This window comes from Aegilops tauschii, chromosome 7, assembly GCF_002575655.3.
Source record: "Aegilops tauschii subsp. strangulata cultivar AL8/78 chromosome 7, Aet v6.0, whole genome shotgun sequence".
Lineage (NCBI taxonomy): Eukaryota > Viridiplantae > Streptophyta > Magnoliopsida > Poales > Poaceae > Aegilops > Aegilops tauschii.
In genome coordinates, this window is record NC_053041.3 from 410,689,078 (window position 1) to 410,707,104 (window position 18,027).

Below are 18,027 nucleotides of genomic sequence, written 5' to 3' on the forward strand. Positions count from 1 at the left end.
TTTAATGTGCATTCCAAACGGGACCTTAAATGATCTTAATGAAATTGAACATTCAACAGACAAAACAAATCTTTCTAACTTTGTGTACATTGTCCAAACATATCAAAATCATATCATGCCAAACCAAATCCGAGCTCAACGCCTCCATGATCCTTGGGTGCGGTCGAAGGACCTCAACGCTAATCCTATATACCTAAATAGTAGTTGATTATCGTTACTCTATCTCTGTAAACATACACACACCCCAACTCATCACACATGTAAACTCATAAATCACACTAATATTTCTCTCAAATCCAGGAAAATACCAATTATTTTCAATTTCCATTTTCATATCCGGATTCTAGAATCAAATCTCTTCAAAATGTATTGCAACAAATTCACACAACAATTCACAGGATACCATCAAGTTAATTTAGCGGTGCATGACAATCTCGAAGAAAAAAATTGTGGTCCGAGTCTAGCAGGGTTTCCCAGTCATCGGCGATGCTGCATCACCCGCCGCGGCGCCGACGGTGTATCTGACCATGATGTACGTGTACACGCTCCACTCCATAGGCCTGACACACACGAAAGCATATGAAACAGCCTCACCCGCTGCACTTGCCGACATCTGTCGCATCTATGGTCTAGTGTTCCCCTGTCTTGCCCTTGCTCCACTGTCTGATGTCCCTGCTTCGCTCCGCGCCACTGCAGCCAGGTGAGTCACTCACCGAGGCCCCGACGCCGGGTCTCCTGCTGAAGAGGCAAGATCTGTTGCGAGTGCCGGTCCCTAGCCGCCACAGATAGGTTACGAGGCGACAGCCAAGGAACTTACCAGAGAACCACTTGTTAGTTAGTAGGTGAAACAGGATGCTGGTGTAATGAACGGGTTCCCAACACCTCTTATGCCCACGAGCCGTGATTTTCTTTGACTGCTACTGAAATTAGCCGTCCTCTAATCTACGATACGTATATTTGTGCGTGTTCAGGAAAGAAATGCTCCGAAACATGGCAAACGACTCTTTGTATCTCTCTTCTTGCGTTCTCTCTTTTTCCTGGCACTATGTTCGCTGCACGGTCCATGCCGTCATTTTATAGCATGGCTCGGTCGGTGCACATTTACAAATGAATGTGAAAGATCTACTAGTACTAAAAACAAATGAATGCCACTGATTCTCTTGTTCGGCCACGGAAGAGAGCGTGCATTTACTTGTCAATTTCTGATTAAAAAGTCATGTTTTCCTTTCCATTATAAAATGAATAAGCGAGTTTAATACTGAGAACAGTCAAACCGATTCTCAACAGCTAAACATAAACGAACTTTCAAGATACTAGATTTGATAATGCCATGATAAAAATAGTTACATACATTCCGTTCAAAAAAAAGCACGTACTCCACTTTGCTGTAAAAAAACAGTTCTCACTTCTCTAATTAATCACCACACAACATATTTTAATTGATGCTACTGAGAAAAAATGCATTACAGTTCCCATCGGAAGTGTGCAAGACAGAGACCTAAGAATTAACCAAAGGTATTTTTATTTCACACATCAATTAGTCCCTCATGTGTAGGTTCACCTAAGAGCATCTACAGCCGGGCGTCTCAAACCCGTCTCAAACGCCCGGGCGGGCGGACCAGTCACTGGCTGGTAAAAAAACCCGACCCACCCAAGTGCCTCAAACCAGCCTCAAACGCCCGCCCGAGCGGGCGGACCGGTCACTGGCTGGTAAAAAAAACCCGACCCACCGAGCGCCTCAAACTAGCCTCAAACGCCCGGGCTGTCCAGCACCCCTCATATTCAGCCAAAATATGTAGGGCGGGCATGGGGCGGCCCGGGCGTGTCCGCCACATCAGCCCGACCCACCATCGACCCCACGGCGTCCCAAAATAAAATCCCAGTTTGTCCCCTCTTCAAACCCTAGCGCACTCCATTCTCCTCTCTCGCTCTGTTCCCTCCTCTCCCTCTCCGATTTCGATCGAATCTGGCAAGATGTCGAGCTCCGACAACCACTCGGGCTTCGACCTTGACGTCAAGGAGGAGATGGCCCTCTACATTGCGCTGGAGCGGTCCAGGGTGGACACAGGAGGGGGTGGGGGCGGCTCCGGATCTGCACCGTCACCGCTCCCGCACCGGGCACAACGCAGACGCCGGAGTTGGCCCCTCCCGACCCATGTGCATCTCCGCGAGGGCTGCGCAATCCTGTTTGCCCCCATGCCGTTCTCTTCCCCTGTCGGCCACTGTTACTGTTGGGTAACGTAGTAATTTCAAAAAAAATCCTACGCACACGCAAGATCATGGTGATGCATAGCAACGAGAGGGGAGAGTGTTGTCCACGTATCCTCGTAGAACGTAAACGAAAGCGTTATGACAACGCGGTTGATGTAGTCGTACGTCTTCACGATCGACCGATCCTAGTACCGAACGTACGACACCTCCGCGATCTGCACACGTTCAGCTCGGCGACGTCCCACGAACTCACGATCCAGTAGAGCTTCGAGGGAGAGTTTCGTCAGCACGGCGGCGTGATGACGGTGATGATGAAGTTACCGGCGCAGGGCTTCGCCTAAGCAATGCAACGATATGACCGAGGTGGAATATGGTGGAGGGGGCACCGCACACGGCTTGGAACAATCAACTTGTGTGTCCTAGGGTGCCCCCCGCCCCCGTATATAAAGGAGCAAGGGGGGAGGCCGGCCGGCCTTGGTGCGCCCCAAGGAGAGGAGGAATCCTCCTCCTAGTAGGAGTAGGATTCATCCTTTCCTAGTCCTACTAGGAAGGGGGAAGGGGGAAGGAAAGAGAGGGAGAGGGAGAGGGAAAGAGGGGCCGCGCCGCCTCCCCTAGTCCAATTCGGACTCCCCATGGGAGGGGGCGCGACACCTCCTGGGCTGCTGCCCTCTCTCTCCCCTAAGGCCCACTAAGGCCCAATACTTCCCCGGGGGGTTCCGGTAACCCCTCCGGCACTTCGGTTTTCTCCTAAACCACCCGGAACACTTCCGGTGTCCGAATATAGCCGTCCAATATATCAATCTTTATGTCTCGACCATTTAGAGACTCGTCGTCATGTCCGTGATCACATCCGCGACTCCGAACTATCTTCAGTACATCAAAACACATAAGCTCATAATACCGATCGTCACCGAACGTTAAGCGTGCGGACCCTACGGGTTCGAGAACTATGTAGACATGACCGAGACTCATCTCCGGTCAATAACCAGTAGCGGAACCTGGATGCTCATACTGGTTCCTACATATTCTACGAAGATCTTTATCGGTCAAACCGAATAACAACATACGTTGTTCCCTTTGTCATCGGTATGTTACTTGCCCGAGATTTGATCGTCGGTATCTCAATACCTAGTTCAATCTCGTTACCGGCAAGTCTCTTTACTCGTTCCGTAATACATCATCCTGCAACTAACTCATTAGTTGCATTGCTTGCAAGGCTTATAGTGATGTGCATTACCGAGAGGGCCCAGAGATACCTCTCCAATAATCGGAGTGATAAATCCTAATCTTGATCTATGCCAACTCAACAGGTACCATTGGAGACACCTGTAGAGCACCTTTATAATCACCCATTTACGTTGTGATGTTTGGTAGCACACAAAGTGTTCCTCCGGTATTCGGGAGTTGCATAATCTCATAGTCATAGGAACATGTATAAGTCATGAAGAAAGCAATAGCAATATACTAAACGATCAAATGCTAAGCTAACGGAATGGGTCAAGTCAATGACATCATTCTGTAATGATGTGATCCCGTTAATCAAATAACAACTCATGTCTATGGTTAGGAAACTTAACCATCTTTGATTCAACGAGCTAGTCAAGTAGAGGCATACCAGTGACACTCTGTTTGTCTATGTATTCACACATGTACTAAGTTTCTGGTTAATACAATTCTAGCATGAATAATAAACATTTATCATGATATAAGGAAATATAAATAACAACTTTATTATTGCCTCTAGGGCATATTTCCTTCAGTTACGTGTAGGCAGCGGCGGGTGCTAGTGCCCGCTCGTTGGCCTGCACGTAGCCGGAACGGAGGCGCGCGCTGCCCGTCGAGATAGGCAGCGTGCAAGAAAGAGAGACGCGGCAGAGCATTCCGTGTGCCGCCGCCGCGGGTTGCCGGCGGAGCCTGACGAGGATGAGCGGCTCCTCGCTTGGCTCTACCGCTAGTCACTAACGACGGCGGAGATGGACGCTCGTCGCCTATGGAGGAAGAGCGCGAAGCGCTCCGGCTTGCCATTGAGCAGTTCGAACGAGAGGCGGCAAAGGCAGTGGCGGAGGCGGCTCATGTGGCGAAGATGAAGGGGCAACAGGACATGGCTGTCCAACTCCATCTTCGAGGATCCACCACCTGCCGTGGACGCCTACAGCTGCGCCGGTGACCGGAAGGGTAAACGCCCGGCGAGGAAGTGGTGAAGATCTACCGTCTCCACCTTTAATTTCAATATTTTAGTAATGTAGTTTAAACTTGTCCGTCTTTATGTGGATTGTGTGAACTTTGGCGATCTTTTGGAGATCCGTTGGTGATATTTTGATGATCAGAATGTGCATTTCTATGTTCATTTCTATGTCCCTTTGATGATCCATGTAGTTTTATTCATGTTGCATGATTTAGTTTGGATATAGGGTATCGTATATGAGATACACGAACGTGAAGGACACAATTTAAGGAGTGTCCGGTCAGTGCCCGCGAACGCGCCCGGGTGCGTCCGCGGGCGTTTGAGTGACCAGATTTGGTGACCGCGATTGTAGATGCTAACTAGGTACTTGATCCAACCGTCCAGAAAGAAACTGCTTGTGTTGATGTCGAAGAAATTTGCCAAAGGTTCAAAATTACCATGTAGGGGACTGAAAAATCAGCTAGCTAGAACAGCAGCCCCGCACCTGCTAGCTCCTACATCTGCATGGATGTCTGAATCTGTAGGACTCACACAACATACAGAGTGTCTCAGAATTGCCCCACGATATTGTGGAACAGATCGATCGGTCACTACCTCAGATCCATCCTGGCGAATGCGGCACTACGGAACATATCGATCGGTCACTGCCTCAGATCCATACCGGCGAATGCGGTACTGTAGAACAGATCGATCGGTCACCACCTCAGATCCATCCCGGCATATGCACCACCGCCGCAACTACTTTGGATCGCGTGCAAGTCGTAGGGTGTGAAGTAGTTTTGCTCATGAAACGAATCATCCGTGTTTTGCCAAAAGGTTGAACCTCCTTGTCTTGTGCCTTCAGGGTCCGTAGATATGACCTTCAATGCATCGCACATCAACTTATTCTCAATCACCGAGTACCCGTCATCGTGCTTAGTTACAAAGCAACATATTGGTCTGTGAAGATGCATTGTTAGGTGCTCCATTTTCCCATTGAGGACGAACCTCGTCCTGTGCTTGAGAGATAGCTCTCCATACACTGATAAGGGATGTATGGATTCTTGAGAAGAGAGGAGCCGTGGTGCCCCCTCCCCCCTCCCGGACTGCCCGGATCGCACGAGTGAATAGAAAGCTAGATCTACATGGGATCTCACCTGAATCGTCCCATCTATCCTCCTTAGGAGAAGTTTGTTTGGTTTCAAACTTCGATTCAAACAGGAGGAGTACGCCATGCTAATGTGCCTTGGATGATCCACATCTTTGGGCCAGGTGCTGATGAGCACATTAAATTGTCCATGTGGTTGAGAGCCCTCACAACCCAGACATAATGATGCCAAGTAAGAAAAAAGCAAAATGGCATTTTACCAAACATCTGTCTGGTGTGGTGTCTGTCCTGGATGCCGTCGGCAGAGGGGTGAAGCGTACCTGGCTTTGGAGGGATCCTGAGTGAACAACAACGTAGCCAAAAGTGGGCGGGCGCATGGGCGGGGGTTGCGGACATTTGGCGATGCATGGGCGACGACCGAAGAGGTACATCATCAGCGTCCATTGAGTAGGGTGCGGATGTCGACCAATGGGGAACAGTGGCAGAATGGAAGAGAAGTGGTCCGAGGAGGGGGAGGGTTGAGTGAGCCGGAGTTATATGAGTAAAACATGGAACTGAAAAAATATTAGTTAATTAATTAGTGCTGAAATTAATTAATATGTTACCTAATGAGAAACTGAGCAGGCAGCATTATAATAAACAAAATGTGGAGAACAATTATAGTACAAAACTTTCTTTAGCAACTTTAAGATGATAAGTTCAATAAAGTTCAGTTGAGAATAGTTGACTGCATAGTTCATAGAAAAAATATTCCACACAACAGTACAATTTCAGGTTTGGTAATCTTCATCAACAAGTAACGTGACAAACTAGTAATGTGAAATTTCTGGGACGTGGCTCGCGGGCGCACGGGCGCCCGATCGCCGCCCCGAGCGCTCTCCCAGAAAAGGAAGGAGCCGCCCGCGCGTGCGACCAGTCAGCTAGAAACGGAAATCAGCCCCCCGCGCGTGAAACCGACCAACCCAAGCCCGCGCGAATCACGCGCGCGCCCCCCGATCACACCTGGTCCCCCTGGCCCCCGCTTCCTCGCACCCGTCGTCCCCAGGCTTCGGTCCCCACCCCCTCCCTGCACCCCCACCCACGCTCCCCCTTGCAGACGCCTCACGCAACCCCCTCCTCCTTTTCCTTGAAGGACAAGCCCACGCACGGGTCCCCTTCTTCCTCCTTGCTCCTGCCTTTCCTCCTCTAAACAAGATCGGAACAAGATCTGCCCCATCTATGGCGTCTTGAAGAACAAAGCTAACGCAGGAACACCTCCTTCCTCCTCCTTGCTCCAAAAATCAGATCTGGAGAGAAAAAACCAGACCTGCCTGCCCCTAAAAAGGTAAGCACCACCTCCACCCGACTCCTCTCTCTTCCCTACTCAACCACCCCTGCTTGAACATCAACTAGTCCAGTTTTTAGTTCGTTCTTTTGATCTCATGAAAAAAGCAACTATAGTGGGAACACCAGTACGCATCTTGAGCAACTATTATGATACAAAAAAGCAACACCAGTACAAAAAAAGAGCGACTCTAGTGGAAAAGAAAATGCAGGACCATTGCGTTTGTGCAGGTGCATTGCAACACGAAACCTGCTTGGCTTTCTTTCCTATCCTATTATAAGGTGCTTGGGGTTCATGAGCAACCCTGATCAGGAAAAAAGTAACCTGACAACTCGAACAATTAACTGAAGCAACTATGTTCATTTTTGAAGCAACTCTGGTAAAAAAAAGAGCTGTGCAACCGTAGCTGTTCAGAAATTCTAGAGTTGCCTCTACCAGATGTGAGAACATGTCAACTCTAGTACTAAAACACATGCAACTTCCCTGTGCATTAAAGAATGAACTATCAAGAACGTAAAAAAACTCAAGTTATAGAGAGAGGTAGAAAGTATTAACTTGCACGTGTTACCGCACAGCTTTTGCTATGTCAGTATGGTTCTCGCTAAAAAGAAGACACAAACGACAAACGCACAAAACAAAAGGTCACGTCATAAAAAACAGATTCGAACAATCCCACACTAAGATACTTTGCTACATTCCATATGGTCTCGCTGAAAAAATAAAAAAGACATAAACTACACCAAATGATAGGCCTCCTGCTCCTGGTAAGCTCTCCGTCAGATATGCACATTGGTTGTTTCTTTCCAATCATCAAAAGTTGTAATCTGCTGCTGAAAAAAAGGCACAAATGAATCAGCGCATGTCGTGTAAAAACAAATCTTTGCTGTTGTATATGTGTGTCATACTGGTAGAAACATAACACATATAAGAAAACAAAGAAGAAACAGGAAACTTTTGAGGAAAAAGAAGATATGAATTGCCTCTGTTTAACTTTATAGTTGCCCAAACAAGTGTTTATAGTTGCTCCTTTATATTCTACAACTAGTTTGTTCATAAAAGGTCATGCATGCTCTTTGCTGCTGTATATGTGTGTCATACTGGTAGAAACATAACACATATAAGAAAACAAAGAAGAAACAGGAAACTTTTGAGGAAAAAGAAGATATGAATTGCCTCTGTTTACCTTATAGTTGCCCAAACAAGTGTTTATAGTTGCTCCTTTATATTCTACAACTAGTTTGTTCATAAATGGTCATGCATGCTTTTGTGGTGGGCTAACACACAATTTGTTGCAGGTTGATTGTTCATGATGATTGATCTGAATGAACCACCGCTTGACGTAGAGTCCATCAACATTTCAGTCGAGTTGGGTGCACCCTTCTTGCATGCAGGGGGTGAACAGGGACATCAACAATTGGAGGAGGAGGTTGGTGAGTCTCCTGACCCCAATGTTGGATCTAACACTACTCATGTCCCAGAAAAACGTGTTGCCTCTCCCCCACCTATGGTTGCTCCTGCTAATGCTTTAGTTCATGAGGCACATGAGTTGGAAGATGAAGAAGCTGGATCACAGCCACAACAACCTTATGTTGGCATGCGCTTCGACACATTAGAGGATGCGAGGGAACACTACAATCGCTATGCTTTGATGGAGGCTTTCGATCAAGTCAAATACGTCTTACAGGTCGTCCTACACAGGTGTGGTGGAAAAACAGCAATTCTGCTGTAACAAGTTCCGCAAACCAGTAGAGAGGGTTGGGATCCCGGATGTTCCCTCGTCGAGCAAAAACACTACATGTCCAAGCTCACCTGAACAAGATGTTGAAGATGATGTCGAGGAACACACTTTCAAGAAGAAGAGGAAACGGGAAACTGTGAAGCAAACAAAATGCCATGCTAAGATGGTGGTGAAGCTTAAAGATGACAGATGGGAGGTTATCACTTTTATTGCAGATCATAACCATCCACTGATTGAGAAGCCATCGCTTTCGATATACCTCTGTTCTCACCAAGGAATCCCTCCGGAACAGAAAAAACTACTGACTCACCTAAATGACTGCAACTTGACAGCAGGTACAAAACTCACATTGCGTTAAGTCTTTTTACCACAGAACTGTTACTTATTCCTGCATCAAAGTACCTTGACCTGAGCCAACTATGTTCATTTTTTGTGCAACTCTGGTAATTAAAAAATCATGACCCAAAACAGAAACACCTTGGTGTTGCCTATTCCTACCTCAACTACTTGGGTTTGTTTCATATCCTAGTATAAGCTGCTTAGGATTCATGGGCAGCCCTGATCAGGGGGAAAAATTGGCAACTTGAAAAGTAAACTGAGGCAACTATGTTCATTTTCCGTGCAACTCTGAAAATAAAATAAAAGACATCACCCATCAAAAAACAAAACTTGGTTGGATACAGGCTTGGTTCTTGTTCTGCTTATGCATAAATGTTACTTTATGTTATCTATAAAAAACATGTTGCTCGCTGCATTGTGGTTAGTTAGTCCTGAAAAAAACAAGTTTATGTTTTTTATGGCAGGAAAAATGATGATGTTAATGTCATCATACTACGGCTCGGAGTTGATTGTTCCGTACGCAGCTAAAGCCATCCATAACCACTGTTCACAGCTCAACGCCCCAACTAAAGACATTGACATTGAAGAAGCACTAAACTACTTTTGCAAGGTGATGGAAAATGACCCAGGATTTTTCTTTAAATGCAAGACAGATGCGGAAGGCAGGACAGAAAACTTGTTTTGGGTGGATGGTGCGGCACGGAAAGCATACGCGGAGGCTTATCATGATTGCGTGTCATTTGATGCAACTTACCTCACGAACATGTACAACATGCCGTTTGCCCCCTTCATTGGAATCAACAGACATGGGCAGTCAATAATGCTCGGGTGTGGATTTGTCCGGCAGGAACTAGCCTCAAGTTATGACTGGTTATTTGATGCTTTCCTAGAAGCAATGGATGGTTTGGCTCCGGACAACATCATCACGGACCAAGATGTTGCTATGTCACAATCTATCAAGAGGAAGTTCCCGGCAACGATTCACCGTTGCTGCCGTTGGCATATAATGAAGAAAGCACAAGAGAAGCTTGGCCCCGTGTTGGCTAGGAACCCGGATTTGGTAAAAGACTTCAATGAATGCATTGACTTCAGTTTCAGCCCGGTTGAGTTTGAAAGGAAATGGGCTGCACTTCAATTGAAATATGAAGGTCTTATGCATGGTCACTTTGAGAAACTCTATGAAGATCGGGCTACATGGGTGCTGTGTTACTTCAAATTCAGGTTCTTCCCTTTCCTTTAGTCAACGCAACGCAGCGAAGGGTTCAATGCTGTGTTGAAGCGCTATGTGAACCCACACAAGTCAATTCTCAACTTCGTCAAGCAATATGAGAAAATTCAGGTACACATACTCGTGAGGGAGGGTGGGAACGACTACCGGACAGAACATCTAGAGGCACAAAGATGGTCGCGTTTCCCCATTGAGAGGCATGCCTACAAAGCATACACTAGGGACATCTATGTGAAGTTTAGAATTGAGTTTCAGATGATTGGCCAGTACGATGTGCGTCCCGCTGGAATCAACTTCTATTACCTTGAGCCCAATACAGAAGAAGTCCTAGGGTATGGCTCGAGGAAGTACCTAGTCATAGTGAGACCAGAGCCAGCTATCTACGATTGCGAATGGTGCAAGTGGCATAGGGACGGCATGCTTTGTTGCCATGTCTTGAAAATCTTCACACACCTTGGCGTTAATGAGATACCTGAACACTACATCAAACGCCGCTGGACGCAACATGCAGTACCAAGTGCACCACCGCCACCTAACGAGGGCCCTCCGCGTGACTTGCCCGCTGAGTCAGAGAACCATGTTCGGCAAGTGACTCTGACAATGGATTTTGCAAAGCTAGCCAAGAAGGCAATGACTAGTGATGAGGCAGCCGCTGCAGTTAGGAGGCACATGAAAGTAGCAGATACTGAGGTTACTAAGCTGAATAAACTGAGGAAGAAGAGGCTAAAGGCAGCCCGGGAAGCGGCTCGTGCTAGGGAAGCATCAAACCCTAATGCCCCAAGTACTTCAAACCAACCTCCTGCCCCCCTGCTCCTATGGATCCACCTCGTTCAGTCACGAAAGGGCGCAGCCGCAACAAGCGCTTCAAATCAGCCCTGGAACTACACCCTAAGAAAAAGAACAAGTGCAGCATTTGTGAATCAATCGATCACACTGCTGCGACGTGCCTAGGGAAGCTGATGTGATCGTTACCACATGAAGGTAATGACCCCCTGGGCTTGCAAAACAAGCGGAAAGTAAGGAAAAAAAGAGCAAAACAGTGTCCTGGTAGATGAAGCAATTGAGGTATGGTTTCTGAGCAAATGTAGAAGGGAAATCAAGCAACTGCCAGCTTCAAGAAAAAAGCAAACGATGAAATCATTTGCATGGACTTGTTTTAATTTATGTGTTTCCCTAACTTTAAATTCACAAATTGGAGACTGTGTGGAGGTAGATGCTTGACATTTGTGCTTATATTCCTTACTCGTAAAACATGCGAAATCCTATGGGCGCTTGTGATTTATGCAAACATGTTATAGGTGGTTTGGGGCAAACTTTTGTGAGTTTTGTAATGGAACACATTAGTATTCGCATTTGATATTCTCTAATGGAACACATTGATCAGGAAAAAAATGTACCTATATATTTGTTCACTTGTTGGCCATTTTGAGGATCTCCTGCCATGGAATCCTGTTCAGGTCACACTTCAGCATGGAGATGGTCATATTCTTCCTGATGTTTGGTATGTCGCTTTGTCCGTAGTTCGGGAGCCACGTCCAGTTCCACAATAACGCGTTCATCAATGCGAATATGCTACAGTCACCGCTGCAAAAAAACCAAATGTCAAGAAAGCACTTGCAAAAAAAAGCAAAACACTACGTCTTATAACAACGATATGTATGTATGTGGGTTGGTCCTTACGACACAGTCTGCTTTGGTGCATCGATATCCACAAGTGGGAACTGGTCCATTGTCTTTGCTTGTTTTGGATAGTACTTGTCCCACAACACACGAACTGCAGCTACAATAGCCCTTGCAACATCATCCAGCCTCTTGCTTTTCTTTAACATCCTCCATGAGTCAAACACTTCGAACCTTTTGTCTCTCAGATTGATGTTGAGTACCCAGTAGTGGTGTGCACCATTGGCGTTCTCTGGGTCTAAATTTTCAAGCACAGGAATCATAACCTTCAAGAAAAAAAACCATGTTAGCATACCAAAAAAACCATCAACTACTGATATGTTTTTGGGCAACTCTATATGTTTGTATGGGCAACATTTCATATGATTTTTAGGCAACTCTATAGAATTTTATTCAACTTCTGGCATAACTCTCAAAACACTAAAAAAACATCAAAAAAACTTCTGACAATGTGTATGAAGCTTCTGCAAAATGGCTTATCAGGCAACTTAGTGGCTTTTTATGAGCAACTTATCATGTGATTTCAAGCAACTCCTATGATTTCCTGACATCAGCTTCTAGAAAAAAATCTAAGAAAAAACAGAATAGAGCCTTTTATCATGTTTGACAACTAGTAAAACACATGGACCATACCATGTCTTGCTCATCCAAACGGTTTGATTTTTTGAACCTATCATGCAGCTCCCTCACATCTAGATCGAGCCTTTGAAGCCAAGTCTGTGGGGAAATGTAGAATCATATAATAAAGCAACAACTTCAGTGCCAAAAAACAAAAAAGGAAGAAACTGTGGGTTTTTATTTCTCTTACCGAAAACCTAACAGGCATGATTATTTTCTTGGACCCCACCTGTCTGTTTACATGATTGCTTCAATCCCTAACTCAAAGACATGTGTCTTCATCCATCCTGCCTTCCTCATTGATTGAGCAAGCTCCTTGATTGTGCAGAAGTAACCACGATAGTTTATGATTTGCGGCCTGTAGAACAAACAGAAAGGCTCTGTTAAGAAAAATAACAATAGGAGAGATCCTTGCATGCAAAAAAAGAAAAAAGCAGGAAAAAAGTGGCTACTGGAACAAACACACACGTTGTATCATCACCCTGCGACGTCCTTCTCGTCCCTCCTCCTCCTCCAAGCAATAGAACCGGTGCATATACTCTGTTTGTCTCTGCATTACATGTGAAATCCTTCCTCATCTCTACATTCACATATGGTGACCTCTGTGATGGTGGAGCTTTCTGTATCCTCCTCTCGCGCTTCTCAGGAACATGTTCTTCCGAGCTGCCGGCTGCACCTTTGCCAGATGATTCCCCCACAGCGGTAGTTTTTGCAACTTCGGTTGGCGTGCTGAAACCGGCAGGTGACATGTGCCCCGCACTCTGACCTACAGCATTTTTCACTGCCCCCTCGACAACTTCATCGAAGTCCATATTGCCCCAGTCAATTCCCCACTCAATGTCATCAGTGGCAGCTGCGTTTGCAACCCCCTTATCCTCTATTGCCTTGCCCTCCTCGCCTGTTATTCCTGCTGGCTCATCTATCCCAAGATCGAAAGGTGGAGCTGGACAGTAATCGTCCCACACAGCGCTCCCAGACTTTGATCTTTGCAGCAATCGTGCTTCTTCACCTGAATCGCATGCTCCTTTGTTTGCTGGTAGATTGATGGCAGCTGATGTCCGTATTACAGGTATGGTGCCAGCAAAATTACTCCTCGCGAGCGGTGGCGTCGAACCTGGGCTCACACACTTCTCAAGGAGCTTGTTGATGTCCCTAACATCATCCAGTGAGATTTCTTTCCCCTTTACAGAACATGCTTGCTTGTTGGGGAGTACCGGAGGCTTGTCTGTTGAGTCTTGGGCGGTTGCTTGCTCCTGCTCAGGGGTTGCTTCCTCAAGCACAGTAGTTGCCACCGTACTTTGCGTGGGAGGGGTTGCTGATTCCTGGGCAGTTGCTGCCTACATGCTCACTCTGGTTGCCTGAGTTTTTTGGTGAGTTGCTTCAAAAGTAGCACCAGTTGCTCTGTTTTCAGTCTTTGCTGATTCAGCACTTGCCCTGTTTTCAGTCTTTGCTGATTCAGCAGTTGCTTGTTTTTTCTGTTCAGTTGCTTGCAGAATATGATCAGTTGCTTTGTTTTGCTTCTTTGCTGCTCTTTTCTAGTAAACCTTGCTTTTTGCTGGTGATGTTGCTTTCTGACTTGCCACTTCATCTGTCGGCCTCTGAACTGTCGGAGCTTGCTGGCTGGTTGTCGTAGTTGCAGCACTTTGAACAGCCGCATCCTCTCTTCCTTTTGGAGACATAACATAGGCCTTAACTGTCTTATGGCTCACTTTCTTGACCTTCCTTGTGGCAGCCGCTCCAACTCCTCCGGCAAGCTTTCTTTCCTTCTCATTTTGGCCAAAACATGGTAGTTCCAACTCATCTACCATCGTCTTAGGGCACAAATCCATCACGGAGAATTTTTCCTCAGTTGGCATCGAAGGCATCGGGAAAAGAGGGATATCATGGGTCTCGGGAATGACCTGTTTCTGTCTGTACTGGGTATCTCCAATCCTCACCACATCTGCAGCTGAAATGATAGGCCCACTCTGAACCTCAAAAGGCTCCTTCCGCATGTCCATCTTAACGAAGCTGCTCTGAAAAAAACTGCCGGCACTTTAGATGCTTCCTTGTGTGCTCTCGACGGACATCGTTTCCTCTGCCTCACTTATTTCCTTGCCAGTGCGCTTGAGTCTCTCCATGATGGTACTTAGCGGCACCTCGTCATCGCAACTGCCCCCACGCCACCCCGGATTTCGTGCACCTCCCTCATCATCACCACCTCCCTTGCTGGGCTGGTCGGTGCTAGCGTTGCCGCCATTCCCGCCATCATCCTTATCTTCACCCCCCTTCTTCCCACCCCTGCCATCTTGCTCCGCATCATCATCTTCATCCTCTCTGTCTTCCTCCTCTTCTTCCTCTTCTTCACTCCTTTCATCATCATGTTTCTCCTCCGATTCCCCCTCTTTCTTATCTGGTTCATTCTCTTCATCATTGCCCCTTCCACATTTCTCTCCTTCTCTTCGTCCCGTTCCTCTTCATCATCCTCCTCCCTGTCCTGCTCTTCATCTTCAACATCATCCTCATCGTCGTCTTCCTCATCTCCACCATCTTCTTCACCAGCAATGGGCGGCTATGAGTTGTCAGCGTCCGTGTGCTGTGAATCATCATCGTCATGTTCTGTGGCTGCTGGCGGGCTGCTGTATGACGGAGCATCATCATCATAGTCATCGTCATCGTCGTCATCGTCATTGCTGTCCCCGTCATTATCCGAACTCTCCTCTTCAGGACTGTCCTCATCTTTCCCTTCCTCCTCCTCTTCTTCTTCTTCAGATTCAAATTCTTGCTCGTCGGATTCCTCCTCCTCGTCATCGGACTCCAAAAGTGTCTCCTTGCACTGACTGCTACTGCCCCTTGTATTCTTTTGCTCAGCAACCTTCTGCTGTTTCGGACTTGTCGCTGCCTTTTTCTGCCGTGATGATTGACGTATGCTTGCGACCCTAGAAACACTTGTGCCTGCTGGTTCAACCTCCTCCTCTTCCAACTTGCCCACCCCTTGAACAAACCTCCCAATTTGGACTGATATTTCAGAGCACATATCATGGACCAGCATTGACAACCTCCTTTGTTTATGCAAAATACAAAAATACAAAACTCGAAAAGATGAGCAGTCTATACAACAACAACGATAAACGAAAAAAAGCACTCCGTTTCTTATGAAAAGGGGCAAAAACCATGGTGACAAAAGAAAATACATTGTTGTTGTAGTTTTGAGGAAGCCTCGCAGCAACAAACTTCTGGATGTGGTCCATGCTCCCAAAAACACTATCTTCTGCGCATCTCGAGAACTCGGCTTTGAGCTGTTTGTTGTAAAAAAAAGTGTACATGATAAACTCAGTTAGCAAAAAAGATCAAAAAAAAGTTCAAAAAAAGAGGAAATGAATGAGCAACTGCCTCCCTAACTTAGGGCAAATACAAGCACTATTGATGGCAACTGCAGTTATGGACATCACAAAAAACCTACAGCACCTACAGCAACCCCCCGATAAAAATTGAGCAACTACAGAAACTATAAATTATTGGCAACTGTTGCTTAAAAAGACTAATGTAATTGGACATGTATGACTACTTGGAGACAAAATGATGAAGATTACCATGTGAAATTCCATGTAAAAAAACTATCATGAAACTAGCTTTCAGAAAAGCAACTAGCTTCCTAAAATTAGGCAACACAATCCCTATAGGTGGGCAAGTGCATAAAAAATCAAGCAACTACAAAAAATTCTGTTCAGACAGTAAAGTGACACTTACTCGTAACTTTCCATAGACACCCTTCCTAATCCTGTCCTTCTTAATTACTGCTTTGATCAGACCTTCATTCCATGCTTTGACCCTTGGAAGAACAGTTGCCGTCCTCTCATCCACATAATCCTTATGGACTGTCCTAAAGTCCACGTCAAGCGAGTCAAGGTATAGCAGCTGTTTCAAAAAAATAGAGAACACATATCAGTTGCAAAAAAACCTATCGAACTTCAGCTTGAAACATATAACGCGAAATGAAAAACGAAAAAACAAGGGGGGAGGCCTAGGATCATTTTACCACTAGGTGGAAAAGGCAGCAGCATATAGTATTCTTCTTGTCTCCCAAACCCATGAAAGCAAGCCTAAGTTGGTCGACGACAAACTGGCAAACATCTGAATTCACAACCTCACGTGGATTCAGCGCAGCTGAGTATGCGTGCGGTGACACCTTCAAGCTGGTCGTCGGTGCAAGAAAACAACTATAAACAACAACCAGCCAAGCTAAGAACTTGTCGTCCGCAACAGCTCCCATATCATTTATCATTTTGCACCACTCGGTCACTGATGGCGCGGGCCCTGTCGGGATGTCGAACATCTCATTGAACAACCTAACTACGTCTGGCTCCACTTCATATGCAACCTTCCCTGCCCCCCTTGGCAAACCCGGGATTCTTTCTACGCTTGCTGCATCAACTGGGATCTTCCCCCTATCTGGGATAACAAGCTGCGACAACTCTGGATCATAACACTTCGTCACAAACTTCACAAGATCTCCTCTTGTCCCGATATCAAGCACACCCCCCAAGCTTATATCACCAATGGCATCCTTTTGTGTATCATCGAGGCCACTGTTTAGGAGAAAAAGTCTTGAAGGTGATGCCCTGTTCCTCAGTGGTGGCCCACTGCTACCAATCTGCATTACAAAAATTAAAAAATGAGCAACCCACTATATTAAGCTGAGCAACTCACTGTACTAAACTAAGCAACTAGATCTATAATGAACTGCAACTGTTAGTACTAAACTAGGCAACTGCTACACTGCTATTCTGCTGCTTATCAAAATGATAGGAGTGCATATACAAAAAGAAAATGCCATGCTGACTTGAGCATTACATATTTCAAGGATGCCTCCCTTCTTTCAAGTTTTTCATAAGAAAAATACCTCATCCGCAACTTTCTTCGCACGTTTCAGATTTCTCCCTCCTTCATCACGAGGGGCGGAATCGGTGCCCCGTTTCCCCGCCCGACCACCCCGGGCAGAATTGGTGGCCCGTTTCCCTGCCCGACCACCACGTACAGGATCCTGATTCGCCCGCCCGCGCTTGCGTCCAACATTACTCCTTGCTGGTTGAGCTGCCACTTCTTCTCCATCATTTTCACCATCAGTTCTACCCGCATGCCTTTTGCTTTTCGGAGCCATTCTGTACAAGAAAACACAAAAAAGAACCATGTTCATGAAAACAGATACAACCAGATACAAAAGCCCTATAACTCAACTGCTCAAATGATACTGCTTGCATTTGGAGCTAACATCACCGTCATTTGGAGATGAACAAAACTCCATTTATTCCCTACCCAGAGATAACTCAACAACTGAATTGCTAGTGCTTGCAAAAGCAATTTGGTATTGATAACTATGCAACTACTCATTATTTTGTGGCAACTAAAAATAAAGCACATAAAAAAACTACTTCATCAACAAAAGTCACATGTTCATCTTCATCACATTAGCTAAAAAAATCAAAAAACACTCAGGCTTTGCCGCTTATTCATGAGAGATATCTCATCTCCTATTCATAGTTGCAATAAAGGACCGCAACTCGATGGTTGATATAAGCAACGTCATGTTTCATACAGTAAATTTAAAGAACACTACAAAAAGGATATCAACTTGGTG

At 46.0% G+C, this 18,027-nt stretch overlaps 1 protein-coding gene across 1 annotated transcript; it reads left to right on the forward strand.

The window, feature by feature from the left end:
• The first annotated feature begins 9,353 nt into the window (after positions 1-9,353).
• Positions 9,354-10,124, forward strand: LOC109781401 (protein FAR1-RELATED SEQUENCE 5-like). The gene has a single exon (XM_020340004.3). It carries the CDS (start codon positions 9,354-9,356, stop codon positions 10,122-10,124), a length of 771 nt encoding a protein of 256 aa, XP_020195593.3.
• The last annotated feature ends 7,903 nt before the right edge of the window (positions 10,125-18,027 follow it).